At 39.6% G+C, this 12,900-nt stretch overlaps 1 protein-coding gene across 4 annotated transcripts in view; it reads right to left on the bottom strand.

The window, feature by feature from the left end:
- Nucleotides 1-12,070, bottom strand: part of Rbbp6 (RB binding protein 6, ubiquitin ligase) — a 32,290-nt gene extending 20,220 nt beyond the window's left edge. For 3 of the 4 annotated variants that reach the window (XM_017590223.3, XM_219296.8, XM_006230198.4), the window contains exons 1-3: nucleotides 10,894-11,474; nucleotides 6,070-6,169; nucleotides 3,368-3,404 (exon numbers count right to left, since the gene is read on the bottom strand). In XM_017590223.3, coding sequence (XP_017445712.1) covers nucleotides 3,368-3,404; nucleotides 6,070-6,169; nucleotides 10,894-11,059 — 303 coding nt within the window. In that variant the 5' untranslated portion in view covers nucleotides 11,060-11,474. Of the gene's footprint in view, nucleotides 1-3,367; nucleotides 3,405-6,069; nucleotides 6,170-10,893 lie in introns of all 4 variants that reach the window. The other variant, NM_001427187.1, reaches the window with a different exon arrangement.
- Nucleotides 12,071-12,900: the final 830 nt, after the last annotated feature.

The following is a 12,900-nucleotide window of genomic DNA, read 5'->3' as shown; positions in this document are numbered from 1 at the left end:
ATAGCCTTCTATAACACAAAAACTGAAATGCAACAAGATTCATTATGAAGTCCTTTGCCAATATCCACTCTAGAACAAATTCAATAAATGCAGGAATTGTATTAGCTAAATTTAAGATGCATCTTAGCTAGCCATGGTGGTACCTGCCTATGAAGCTGAAGCAAGAGAACCATAAGTTCCAGAGCTGGGCTACAGAGTGGGCTTGAGGTCAGCATGACCTACGTGGCAAGACTCTGCCTCAAAATAAATCTTACAGATGTCTGGGTTCAGTCTGATGAGTATTATTACTGGGATGTTTATTTAAACAGATGTTCTTTGTTCCACACTTACGGACTGTAGGGTTCACTGTGTACCAAGCTTACATTTCTAATGTATAACTATAAATGCACAAGCAAAAGCTTTCTTGCTGCCTCTAAAAATTTTTTAAGGACTAATCTGAAGAAGCAGAAATTAGGAAAAAAATATAAATATCCTTATCCATAAGAAAGTCTAAGCTACTCAAGTTTCTTTGTACAGGGCTACATTTTAAATCACCAGGAATTACTCAGACAAGGGTCTGAGTAAACAGTTGCTGGAGCAATCAAATCTAACGTAATTCTGACCCTGTTACTTTCTTCCTTTTCTTTTATTATGAACTTCTTGAGTTCAAAGTGGTTTCCCACACAAACTGCTTATTTGGTGTTCCCACCAAATGATCTCTATACTATCTAATGACCTTATAGTCTAAGAGAGCAAATGTAGCAGGGCATTAAGACACAAGTAAAAAATGTTCACAAAGTTTGGCTGAAAAATTTAGGAATTTTTATTTCCTAAAACATAAATAGAAAGTGACTTCTCAGTAAAATTCTGTTAAACCTTCCATATTTATAAGATTTTAAAAAAATAATGATTACTACAGAGCTCACTGAAATTAACTCTCTTCTGTATTAGGGCCTTGTTTCTGGGAAATCTGTTTAGGCCAATTATATCTGAATGAAACTAAAAGAACCCAAACAATGTAATCACAATGTTTAGTTAGCAAGAACATCTAGCTTCGGAGTATCAGAGCAACATGGAAGGAAGGATGGCTAAGGTTTAGGGAATAGATAGTCATCTTTATCAGACTTGGCTTAAAATACCAAAAATGAACATGATACATGGTGATCCACACTTGTTATATCAGCCCTTGCAAGGCTGAGGCAGGAGGACTGCCATGAGTTCAAGGCTGGCCTAGGCTGCATACCAAGTACCAGACCAGCTAGAGTTGCTAAACGGCAAGACCTTGGTGTCTTCAAAAAAAAAACAAACAAAAGAACAAAAAAAACAAAGTTGGGCATAATGGTAAAGCCTACAATCCCAGTACACGGGAGGTGAGGCAAAACTCAAGCGCTCAGGGGGGTAGCCTCCTATACAGAGGCTAGCCTGAGCTACAAGATCCAATCTCAAAATAAAAAAAAAAATCCCAAGTAAATGAACATACTCTTCCTAATCACAATTTTAAAATGTTGTCCAGGATCTCTATTTTGCTTGTTAATATGTATACCTAAACCATCCTTATTCCTAAGTTATGAGTACTAGTCAGTGAACGTTTCCGTGATCCTGAATGTCAACAAAGCAGCAACCAAGCAAAAAAAGAGAGACAACAGATTATGTTATGTCTCCATCTCACTTAATTCTATCTAAAATTAAAACTGTTTAAGGCACTCAAAGGAAGAGAAATCTGAATAAGCTTACCATAAACTTTTTATAAATGTAATACAGACATGCCAGGGAACACACAAGGCTAAAAGAATGTTAACTTTATTTATGAACATGTGACTTGTGTTTATACACATGCTAATAAACAAAAAGGAAATAATTATTTTCAAGAAATAAAATTTCATCTGAATTAATTTAAATACTATATAAGAAGTTTATACAAATGTGTTACATTAGCTACTACAGTCACCGGGACAGTTTTCTAATTTGTGCTAGCATTTGGATACATAAAAATCAGTTTTAAACCAATCACCAGCAAAACAGAAACTTGGACAGTTTTTACAGCATTATGCTTTAAAAAACAAAAAACCCAAAGAATAAAAAAAACAACCCCCTCCCCCCAAAAAACTCATTTATCCAAAAGTGGGGAAAACTCCCGAAACACTGACTTTTTAATCTTTGAATCACTGTATTTAGTTAGACAGGAACTATAGCCCATATACTGTAGAGAACAAGATATTCTACTTATCATGTTTAAGATCCAATGATTCAAGGTTAGTGAAATGCCTCATACACAAACGTCAGTATTATTTTAAAAAGAGTAAAATGAAATAGCTAGCAATACCCCTGACTTCTAAATGAAGTTTTCAAATACTGTGTTTTGTGTACAAGTATTAATTAAGCCTGAGCAGCAAAATGTTTATAGAGAACCATTAAATTTATAGACCCCAATTAAAACAGCCCTGTGTTCTACACCTGTCCCACAATTTAGAAGTGGTGCTTTTACTTAAAAGCTCCAAGTCAAAATAGTGTCACACTTTGGGTTAACCTGTAGTTATAAAAAGATGTTACCCCAGTTAACAGGGTTGCTTTTGATAAGATACAGCTTTCAATAATCTGTAACTAGTGAAGCAGTTTAGTAACTTCTGAGAAAGGGAAACTTTCTACTTTGAACAGACTAGTTTGTGTATGAACTGTATAAACCATGAGAATCACTGGCATGTTTATGCAGTCTGAGTGGTGGAGACGCAATTTCAGTCTGTTCTGTATAGTACACGGGTACACAAAGGACCGGTGCTCAAAGGCTCCAAATAAATAAAGCAAGACTGAGTCTAAAGCTGCATCAGAGGTCTCTCAAAAGCTCTCTTCTATGTGTTTGCACTTGAAGAAAGGATCAAATAATGTAAGTTCTGCATGGTGCTAATCCATTTCTGAAAGCCATCAATTAGGCAAGGAAAAAAACCTAGTAAACTAAGTGAAACAACGTGGAAATGGCAAAATATACACTCCAAAACAATTTTTTATTGCAAGAAACAAAAAGCACAAAACAGCCTGTACATACATACAAAATGCTAACTATAGACAGACAGATGCAGAACATGTTGTCATGTTCTTCAGTGTTAAACCTACATCATCTAAAAAGGATCATACATTACTGTACAACAGTGTCATATAGGGAGAGTGCTGTCATATTTAATATGAAACAGTAAAGGGTACAAATTACCCATTTCTACAGAGTAACTGCAAATTATACCACATATATATCCATATTCAACTGAACTGTCATCAAAATACAATTTGTTTACAGTGGGCGCTATGGTCAGTGGGTGTTCTAAGTGAGTTACTTCACTGAAACGCTATAAAGGTAAAAGCAATTGTGTAGAAAAAGGGTGATTGTGTTTTTACATACTGCTTTTGTAGTTCCCATCACTGGTTCAGTTCGACTTCTAAAAAATAAAACAGAAACAAAAACTAACATTAGCTATTTATGAATTTCATATACATATGTATGTATGTGTATGCATATGTGTGGGTTTGCAGTCTCCTTTAGCCTAGGCCAGCCTTGAACTCACTATACAGTAAGGCCAGATCCTCTTGCCTCTTCCTCACAAGTGCTGGAATGTGTACATTGCCATGTATGACTAATAAATATTAATATATAGCTCTAAACTTACATCTTTAGGAATAATTTTCTTTTAATTAAAAAAGCTTTAACATAATTTCTGATATACTAAATAAGCAACTTTAATCACTATTTACTACTTCCAAATTGTTTAAGATACATTCATACTTTCTAAAAAATTCATATTGAGGAATTTTAAGAGTCTTATCAGTTATAACATATCACTTCGGAAAGGTACTGTATTTATAAACTTTGTGTTTTACTTATAATGAATTTAAAAAGTAGTCTTTCCTTTTTTTTGTAAACCTAGATATAAATTTCTACATACCCAATTTCTTAAGCAAAGCATTGCTGATATGTTTATAAATGGGATCTCTAATAGACTGCAGTGCTCAAAACTAGCTTTCAAATCCACATAGGATAATGATTATTTTAATTTAAAATATATTTTAAAGATGGTAGTGGTGGCATACACCTTAAATTTCAACACTCAGGAGGCAGAGGCAGGTGGATCTTTGTAAGTTCCAGGACAGCCACGGCTATATACACAGACTGCGTCTCAAAACTAGATAAACATTTCAAAACAATAAGCAAGTATTTAACAAAATTTAAGGTGTCTGGAAAATACAACATAGTCTGAAAATATTTTAAAATCCATTTCATGCTTAAGTATAATTGGACAAATTGTTGCTAGAAGAGCAGATAAACAAACCCAAAGTTTCTTTAGCCTAAATAAACTAGAAGAAGAGTCAGAAGTGAGGTCATCCTAAAGATTACTGTAGAGAAAAAATGACAGCACCTAAGCTCACACATAACTTTGAACTGCTGACAAAAATAACTTGAACTTTCTATCATTTGCTGAAACTGAGCATTTTATGAGGCAAACATTATCAATAAAAATTCTACATAAAAATTAAGCAATTTTATTTGAAGCACCTTCATGGCATGAACTTCTCTAGAGTTTTTAAGTACCAAAAGAATTTCAGAGATGAAATGTTTGTTATTTAGTTATTTCATTTTTTAAAAGACAAAGTCGTTCTATATAGCTATATGGCCCTGGATGTCCTGATACTTGCTACGTAGACCAAGCTTGCTATGTAGATCCACTTGCTTCTGTTTCCTGAGTGCTAGGATTAAAGACATATGCCACCACACCCTGCTTGTTATATGTTTTAAAAAAAAAAACCACATGGCAAGTGTAATTTCAAGCTAAGACATAGAAAATAATTCTACCTTATTTATGTATTATAGTTCTGCTGTCAATATAAAACTTTGAGATGACCATGCCTAGTGAAAAACTGTAATTTTAGCTACTCATGGGGCTAAGGCAGCAGGGCATCAAATTCAAGGTCATAAGAGCTATAGATTCAAATCTACCACCACCAGCCTGAGTGACTTAGCAAGAGGATGGGTCTGTCTTGAAAAACTGAAGGAGAAAGAGATCTATGGATGTGGTTCAATAGTAGAATGCTCAATACGAGCAAGGGACTAGGTTTAATCCTCACTACTGAATTAATAATAAAGAGGAATTGTTAAGGATATAGTTTTGTCTCTTTAATAAATACAAGTTCTAAAATACTCGAGACTGCTCTAACTTTATTTTAGTAATAAGTATTCATCCTATGCCAAGCACTACTTAATTCCTCATAGACAAGACTGAGGGACAGCTATCCCTACCTATTTATCCCCATAAATATAAAATTGGATGTAGAATTCTTACTCTCATCCACCATAGATAAAAGGATGCTCAAATCATTTACAGAAAATAGTATGAACTTTCATATAAACTCTGCAATATTCTGTATCTTAAAACATCTTGGGGTTGGGGATTTAGCTCAGCGGTAGAGCGCTTGCCTAGGAAGCGCAAGGCCCTGGGTTCGGTCCCCAGCTCCGAAAAAAAGAACCAAAAAAAAAAAAAAATCTTCAGATTGCTTATTATTTAAGAAAAATGTGCTATATAAGCAATTGTGATTCTGTTACTTTGTACTTAATGCCAACAGGAGGTGGACAAAGGTTCTGAGCAGTGTTGCCAGTTGCATTCATAACCCTACTATAGAGAAATCCTGAGATGAGAATAATTTATTCAAAGTCCCACTAGTTTGAGGCAATAAATGAAGTCAAATATGAACCTGACTCATGAATATACTTATATACTCTATGGCCTTCGAGCCAAAACCTCTTATTGATAAAAAGCTTATGTTGGCATTACTTAATACCAGTAATGCTGTCAAAATATGTAAAACAGACCTCTATAACTCAATCATTTTTGTGGTGAAAACACTCCCTATGAAGCAAAAATGTTTCTTAGTAATAGCTCCCTTAACTATGAACTATGTCGACTTAGCCAGGAGGAAACATAGAAGAAAAAGAAGCAATCGAACTCCCGTTGCAGTTTTCATGATTAACATGACAAAATTTTAACATTAGTAAAATGTTTCAAAACCTTTAAAATAGGACATTTTTATAACTACATGAGCTTTTATACTCACATAACATATGTCTTGCTTGTAGACTTAACACCTCCAATAGGAATTCTTCTGACAATTACAGATGAATTTTTAGGAATGAGTGCATTATCATCAGTATATTCTGTAAACAGAGAATCAAATTTCTATTCAGGGATATAAGTTTTATGAAATGGGAAAACGTCAACCAAACATCAATTTTATGAAGTGAGCTTACAATACAAGAACACCAAAATCCATGTTTCTTGCAACTAGGAACTACTGTTAAAAGAAATATCCCAGTCCTAAGTGAGTTCCTTTAACCAATACAATATGGTTAGTCAGATCCTTGGCTCTAGAATGGACTTTATGAAACTCAATTTCCTAAGACTAAGCTACTTCCCAGCTCATTTAACCAAGTAATGCTTAACATGCAAAATACGGGGTTACTTGAAATGAGTGTACCTCCCAAGTCCTTAAACATGAGCTAAATATTATGACCCCTGTTCTCATGTAGCTTACTACTAGAAAAGGCAGGTTAAACATGAAATTATAACCTATTGTTTTTAAAATTAAAGAATGGACAGAGGCTAACACTTTGGATAGAATGTTGTTCTAAACAAAGTCCCTCTGAAGGACTTAAGTTTGTAAATGGAAAGAATGACAAGCCAGCCAGACACACACATAAGCAAAGGAGATGAACAGTAGTTACTCAGGAGAGCAATGTGAGGAAAAACAAGACACAAAGAAGACTGCAATGTTAAAGGAAATCAAGCAATGATATAAAACAAGTATAAGCTGTATACTGACTTATACTATTTCCATGTAAAACAAGGAAATCACTGGTGGATTTTCCGACAAGTGATGACAATTTACATTTGCATAGGAAACAAACTGAACAGAAACTGGGTGAGTGACTAAGAAGGCTGCTTTATGGTCCAGTGACAGCCAGCATTAGTAACAATGCTGTGGAGGCTGCTCCCGGTATGAACATTGCAATGGAGAAAGAAGAACTATGCATAAATTTCTATGTTCACAGCTTTGGCAAGTGGATATTACTTTTTGAGTAAATCAAGAGGAATGAGTAACATTTGTCTATTCTATAATTACAATAGTTCTGTAAGAATGAAATTAAGTGGACTTTAAGTATAGTAAAAAGATTTGTTAAGGAAGGAAAGAGTAAAATTATCAAGCAAACAATTTAAGAGATTCAAAAATCTCCCTTAATCCTACAACCTAAAACAAAATGGCTCATTTTTCCTGCCTTCAATTATTTTACATATTTCAGGCTTTTAATGTTTATCAATTTTACTACTTTTGGCCATCAAGCATTTAGTTATTCCTTGTTCTACAGCAAATTGACCAAGCAAGAGTTCTTTCAGCTGTTGACTATATTTCACAGGCATCCAATCAAGAATGATGCAATTTTCTAGATGTAGGCAGGTAAGACTATCATTATCTTGGACAGTTTCCAAATCCCAAGCAAGATGAGTAAGAAAAATTGGAAGCAAAAAATTGGGGTATTTTAAGTCTAAATAATAAACTCAAACTAAAGAGTGTCAAATATTTGGCTGCTTCTTTACATGTAACAACCCCTCAAGTGTATTCACAAAACTTTTCAAAGACAACTTATTAGTCAGATGGAGTGATAACATGCTTGCAATTCCAATACCCAGGAGGCTGAAGCAGGAGGATTGCCATTGAGTTCAAGGCTAACCTAGATTACATACAGCAAGATCTAGTTAGAACAAATGACTAATTTGATCAGCACAGTGCTGAACTATAGTGATAAGGTCAGGTGCCCCAACACCCCTCAAATATAAGGTTCCAGCTGGCTTATTATAGCACTTGCATTTACATGGTTTCCTAAGCCCAAGAGTATCTGACATATAAATCCTGAACAAGCAGTTCCTTTAGATTCAAAAGGATCAGGGGCTGGAAATTTAGTTTAGTGATAAAGCACTTGACTTTGCACCAGGAAGGAAAAAACAAAAAGGCTTACCACTGTACGTTTGTTGAGAAGTGGATAGAATGAAAAACAAGATGAATTTGAGGAATAGATAGATAGCCAGAGTAGGACTAAAAAAAAAAACAAAAAAAAAACAAAACCCTTCATACTTAGCTCCCAACTCAACCAAGTTCAGCGTGAAAGTTCCTGGATAGAAGGGAGGGTCAGGGGGCTGGGGATTTAGTTCAGTGGTAGAGCGATTACCTAGGAAGCGCAAGGCCCTGGGTTCGGTCCCCAGCTCCGAAAAAAAGAACCAAAAAAAAAAAAAAAAAGAAGAAGAAGAAGAAGAAGGGAGGGGTCAGTGTACTTTTGGTGGTAAGCCTAGCCTCCAAAAGTTTTATTCAAAGACCATTTGGGATTCATTGTAAAATAGTGTAGAAACAAGCAGAATTAAGTCCAAAACAGAACTCTGACACAAACATTTTAGTTTTACCAATTGTTCATGGTCCTTGATACCTGACAGATTTCTATAGCTAAAAGAATGTTTTACAGAAACATGGTATATCAGTAATTTAAACTCACTAAAATCGTCCAGTTTAATGTTTTCTTCTAGGGCCTAGAATCTAGGCAATCTAAAAAATTCTAAGTATCCCAAGCATTTATTTTGCAAGCCTTAATTCACTAGACGACTCTAAACCAACTGCCTTTTAAAGTGGGCCTATCTCTGTGCCTACAAGCATGCCTAGTGTCTGTGAAGCCAGAAGTCATCATCAGGGCCCCAGGAACAGACAGTAAGTTTTGAGTTCCCATGTGGGTGCTGGGAACACAAGTGGGGTCTTATGCAAGAAAAATACTCTAAGAACTGAGCCATCTTTCCAGTTCCTTAAGTTTCTGTATCCCTCCCAATGCCCTCCCCTAATCTGAGTGCATATAACAAAGAAAGCTCTCACAACTCTTTTCTTAACTAACCTAACATAAAACCTTCTTCAATTAAGGGCAGCACAGAGAAGAAAACTTGCTGTGAGGCAAAGAACTTCCCTGTACTTTAGGTTTCGGATATGTCCAGAACTAGGAAAATAATGCAAAGTCACATAATGTCAATTTGTGGACAAGAATTTTTCAGTCACAACTTATTCCAGTCTAAAAGTTGCCTTTAAATGTTGGTTGGCAGCAAGATGGAAAAATCCTAGCTTCAAATGATTCAGTTGTAATAAAAATGAAACCTGTGTAGATGATAATTCAGTGCCCAATATCCTGACATCATTTATACTATCTTTCCTTTCATAAAGATGCATTTAAATAGCAATGTAGCCAAAAACTCTTAAAGAAGCCATGTGTTTTATATACATCAATGTGCTGCTTTGTGGACTTTTTAAAGAGTTATTTCTTAGCTACTTATACCATAAGCAACCTTTCTTCCTAAGTAGAGAGATATTACCAAAAAAGACAATGATCTAAAATGTATTTACTTTAAAGGAAACAGGCAATGCTCTTTTAGGATTAGCATTTACCTATATCTATACTACAAATGAAAAACTGGTCTTCTACCTGACAAGATTTGGTTGACCTAACAAACTACAGGTCATTGAGATTAAGATGAGGCCACACCCCAAAACACCACAACAAACAAACAAACAACTCCACACCTATCAAATTTAGCTTGGTGGAGCAGTCTGTGATACCAGCACTCAAGAGGCAGAGGAAAGCTGATCTGTGAGTCAGAGGCTAGCCTGATCTAAATAGAGAAGTCCATGCCACTAAGTAAGACCATGTCATAAACAAAACTCCAGATAGAACTCCATTTCTTCCCATACTATCAATGAATGTCACAAGTCTAATCTACTAGAAAGCATTCATCGAGCATCGTCTGAGAAAAAGAAACCAAACCAAGCTCAGAGTAAGAAGGTGACTGTGACATCACCACCATTCAAGTCCCAGCACCAATATGTTTTAAGGGGTGGTGGTGCACCCCTTTGACTTCAGCACTCAGCCACAGAGGCAAGAGGATCTCTGAGTTCAAGGTGGTGAACACCTTTAATCCCAGCACTAGGGAGGCAGAGGCAGGTGGATCTGAGTTCCAGGACAGAGCTACACAGAAAAACTATCTCAGAAAGAGACCCCATTATTACTTTTAAAATGAAGAACTCAAATATTATAATCAGCGGCTTACTTATATTCACATACAGTAGCACTCTTTTTCAGACACAGACACACACACACACACACACACACAGAGTGCTGGGGAAAGAACCCAAGGCCTTGCACTTTGAAACTTTGCTGAATTGTTCGAGTTAAAGTGTGGTCTAACACCCGCATTCCCCCACACACTTGGGGAGCTCAAACAGGGAGTTGTTGGGGTTGGAGGCCAATCTGGGTTACAGAATTCAACTTTTGAGTAAATATCTCGAATTCTGGAATTACACCTCAGAGTGTTTATCTCAGAACATTTTATAATACAAAACGAATTCCAACACTAAAAATGGCTTTTCCACAAGCAACCCCATATAAATTAGTAAAAGGGGGCATGCAAATTGTCATCAGCTCCAAAACAGGTAACTACTGCTGCCTTAACAAGTGGGAAACCTTACACAGGCTCTCCTCTCCCGATGAAAACAAGTTAGGGAAAGTTACAAAGCAAACACCCAACAGACTTAGATGAAAACAATCCCTTTCTCTTTTCAATCCATCCCCACAGTTAAAGAGGAGGAGGGGGCGACATTTTGAGAAGAATCAGCCTGCTAATAAAGATCGACCCCATCATTCAGAAGGCCAGTTAAACTCCAAGATCGGGTACTTCAATCTTTGGCTATCAATGAAACGCTGTGTATGACAACGGGTAAGAATGGAAGTTATGCCTGTAACAAGCAACGTACAATACCCATCTCGACCCAATAAATAGCTTCGGCCCATGTGCCTCTTACCTTCTTTCGTCTGCGCGTTGGTGATCTGCAGATCGCTATCGGCAGCTTTCAGCTTTTCTCTCCCCATAATCTGCTTCTTTAAGTCGCAGAGGGAGATATGGAGCCCATCAAAGGTGACGGTGTCGTAGTTGAGTTTAGAGGAAAATTTATAGTGCACACAGGACATTGTGGCAAAGGATTCCTAAGGTTCAGCGAGGAGACGTGGACACTCTCAATATATGTATATTTATAAACTTAAGAGCAAAATATGTACACACACAAAACACTCAAAAGACAACGAAGGACCCTAAGGCCTCAGATTAAATACCCCCCAACCACAAGCGGGGGTTCGTGAGAACAATAATCCGGAACCCCCCCGTACTCAGAATCGCTTCATGAGGGAGGAGCAGGACGGGAAAAGGGGCAATCGAGGATCCGCCAACCGGCACAATGTCACCCGGCTGGGTCCCACTCGCTCATGCTAAGGGCCGGCAAGAGACCGGGGCAGGCGGTGCAGTCAGTAGCGGTCAGTCCACACGTTAGAGTCCGAATGACCCCGCGGGGTCAGGGGTCCATAGCGGCCGCACCTCCCGGCTAGTCTCTCTCCGTGGATGGGGGTGACCCAGGCCCCGGGAGAAGATTGCGGGGAGAGGGCCTAGGCCCGGAGTCCACGAGCGGCCTCTCGCCTCCTCCCGGCTTCCGGACGACCGGCGTCGGCGTCCCCAGGCCCAGGCCCCCACCGCACACACACCCTGGCGCCTGCTCCCCGGAGGCCACGAGCGGCCCGCGGCCTAGGCCGAGATCGCGCGGTCGGCGGAGGAGAGGCCTTCCAGCGGCCGCCCGGTTCGGCTCCGCCTCCCCCCCGCCGCCGCCTGACACAAAGCCGGTGCGGGGCCCAGCTAGGCCGCGAGGCCCTTCCTCACCACCCCGGGCCCCGGTTGGCGGCTTCGCTGGCCCCGGGGACACCACCGAGGCTGCCCGACTCTTCCTCTTGCTGCTCCTCGCGCTGCTCCCACTCCTGTCGCCTCTGAGCCCACGACCGCGTCGGGAAGCCCGGAAACGGTCGGGCGGCGGCGAGGGCTTCGCTGGATTCCCTCTTTATTATTTTTTTGTTCTGCCCCCCCGGCTGCTCTCCGGCCCGCACCCTGCGCCGACGACACCTCCGCGCCAGGGACTATGGCGGACGCGGCCTGGCTTCGGGCGAGCGCCCCCACTCCGGGGTCTCTTAAGCAGGGACTGCAAGGGCCGCGCAGGCGAGGCGGGGCTTGGGCGTGCGCCGATAGGCGGGCCGGGGGCGGGACCGTCTGCGTCACAAAGCGCACTGGCCCGCCCACGTGACCCGGCGCTTTGTGACTCCCTGCGTGGAACCTGAGGCTACGCGGTGAACCGGAGAAACTATGGGCGTCGGGATAGAGGGGGAGGCGGACCGTCCCACCAGTCCGGTCTAAAAGGGGCGCTCAAGCGGCCACGGTCCCAAAGTGGGTGAACAGCTAATTCCACCCACGCACAAGTCTCATCACTGTGATGGCTGCTGTACCAGCGCTTACCAATTCCCCTCCCAACAGACTGCATACCCTGAGCTCCTCCAAAGCTGCTGGTGAGAATGGACCATCATCACCACCAGCAGCATCTTAAGAGATGTGTCCTACTCTTACCTTGTGTTTGGCACAGAGCTGCCCGCTGATGTTTGCAAATTCTGGAGCCCAGTCTGGGTCGGAAGTAACTCCGGTCTCCCAAAGACGCTGTCAGAGAATAAAGGATTTGTTGGATCGCTGTGGATTAAACCATGAATATATTTCCATATTTAAGACCAAGCCTGGCATATTTGTGCCTCAATACAGGGGTTGAATAAATGTCAAATGAACAACAGAAAAAAAAAAGTCTTCAACTTATAGAATAGAAACCTAGAACCGACGGGGGTGCATTTTTCGAATTTTCAAAGAAGGGAATGCTTGCCCGATTGCAGGGTCCTCATTCCCTTTTAAATTACAAAATCCCTTAGGAGGGTTGACATTCTTTTTTCTTGTG

This window comes from Rattus norvegicus, chromosome 1, assembly GCF_036323735.1.
Source record: "Rattus norvegicus strain BN/NHsdMcwi chromosome 1, GRCr8, whole genome shotgun sequence".
Classification (NCBI taxonomy): domain Eukaryota; kingdom Metazoa; phylum Chordata; class Mammalia; order Rodentia; family Muridae; genus Rattus; species Rattus norvegicus.
This window is presented reverse-complemented; position numbering and strand designations above follow the sequence as displayed.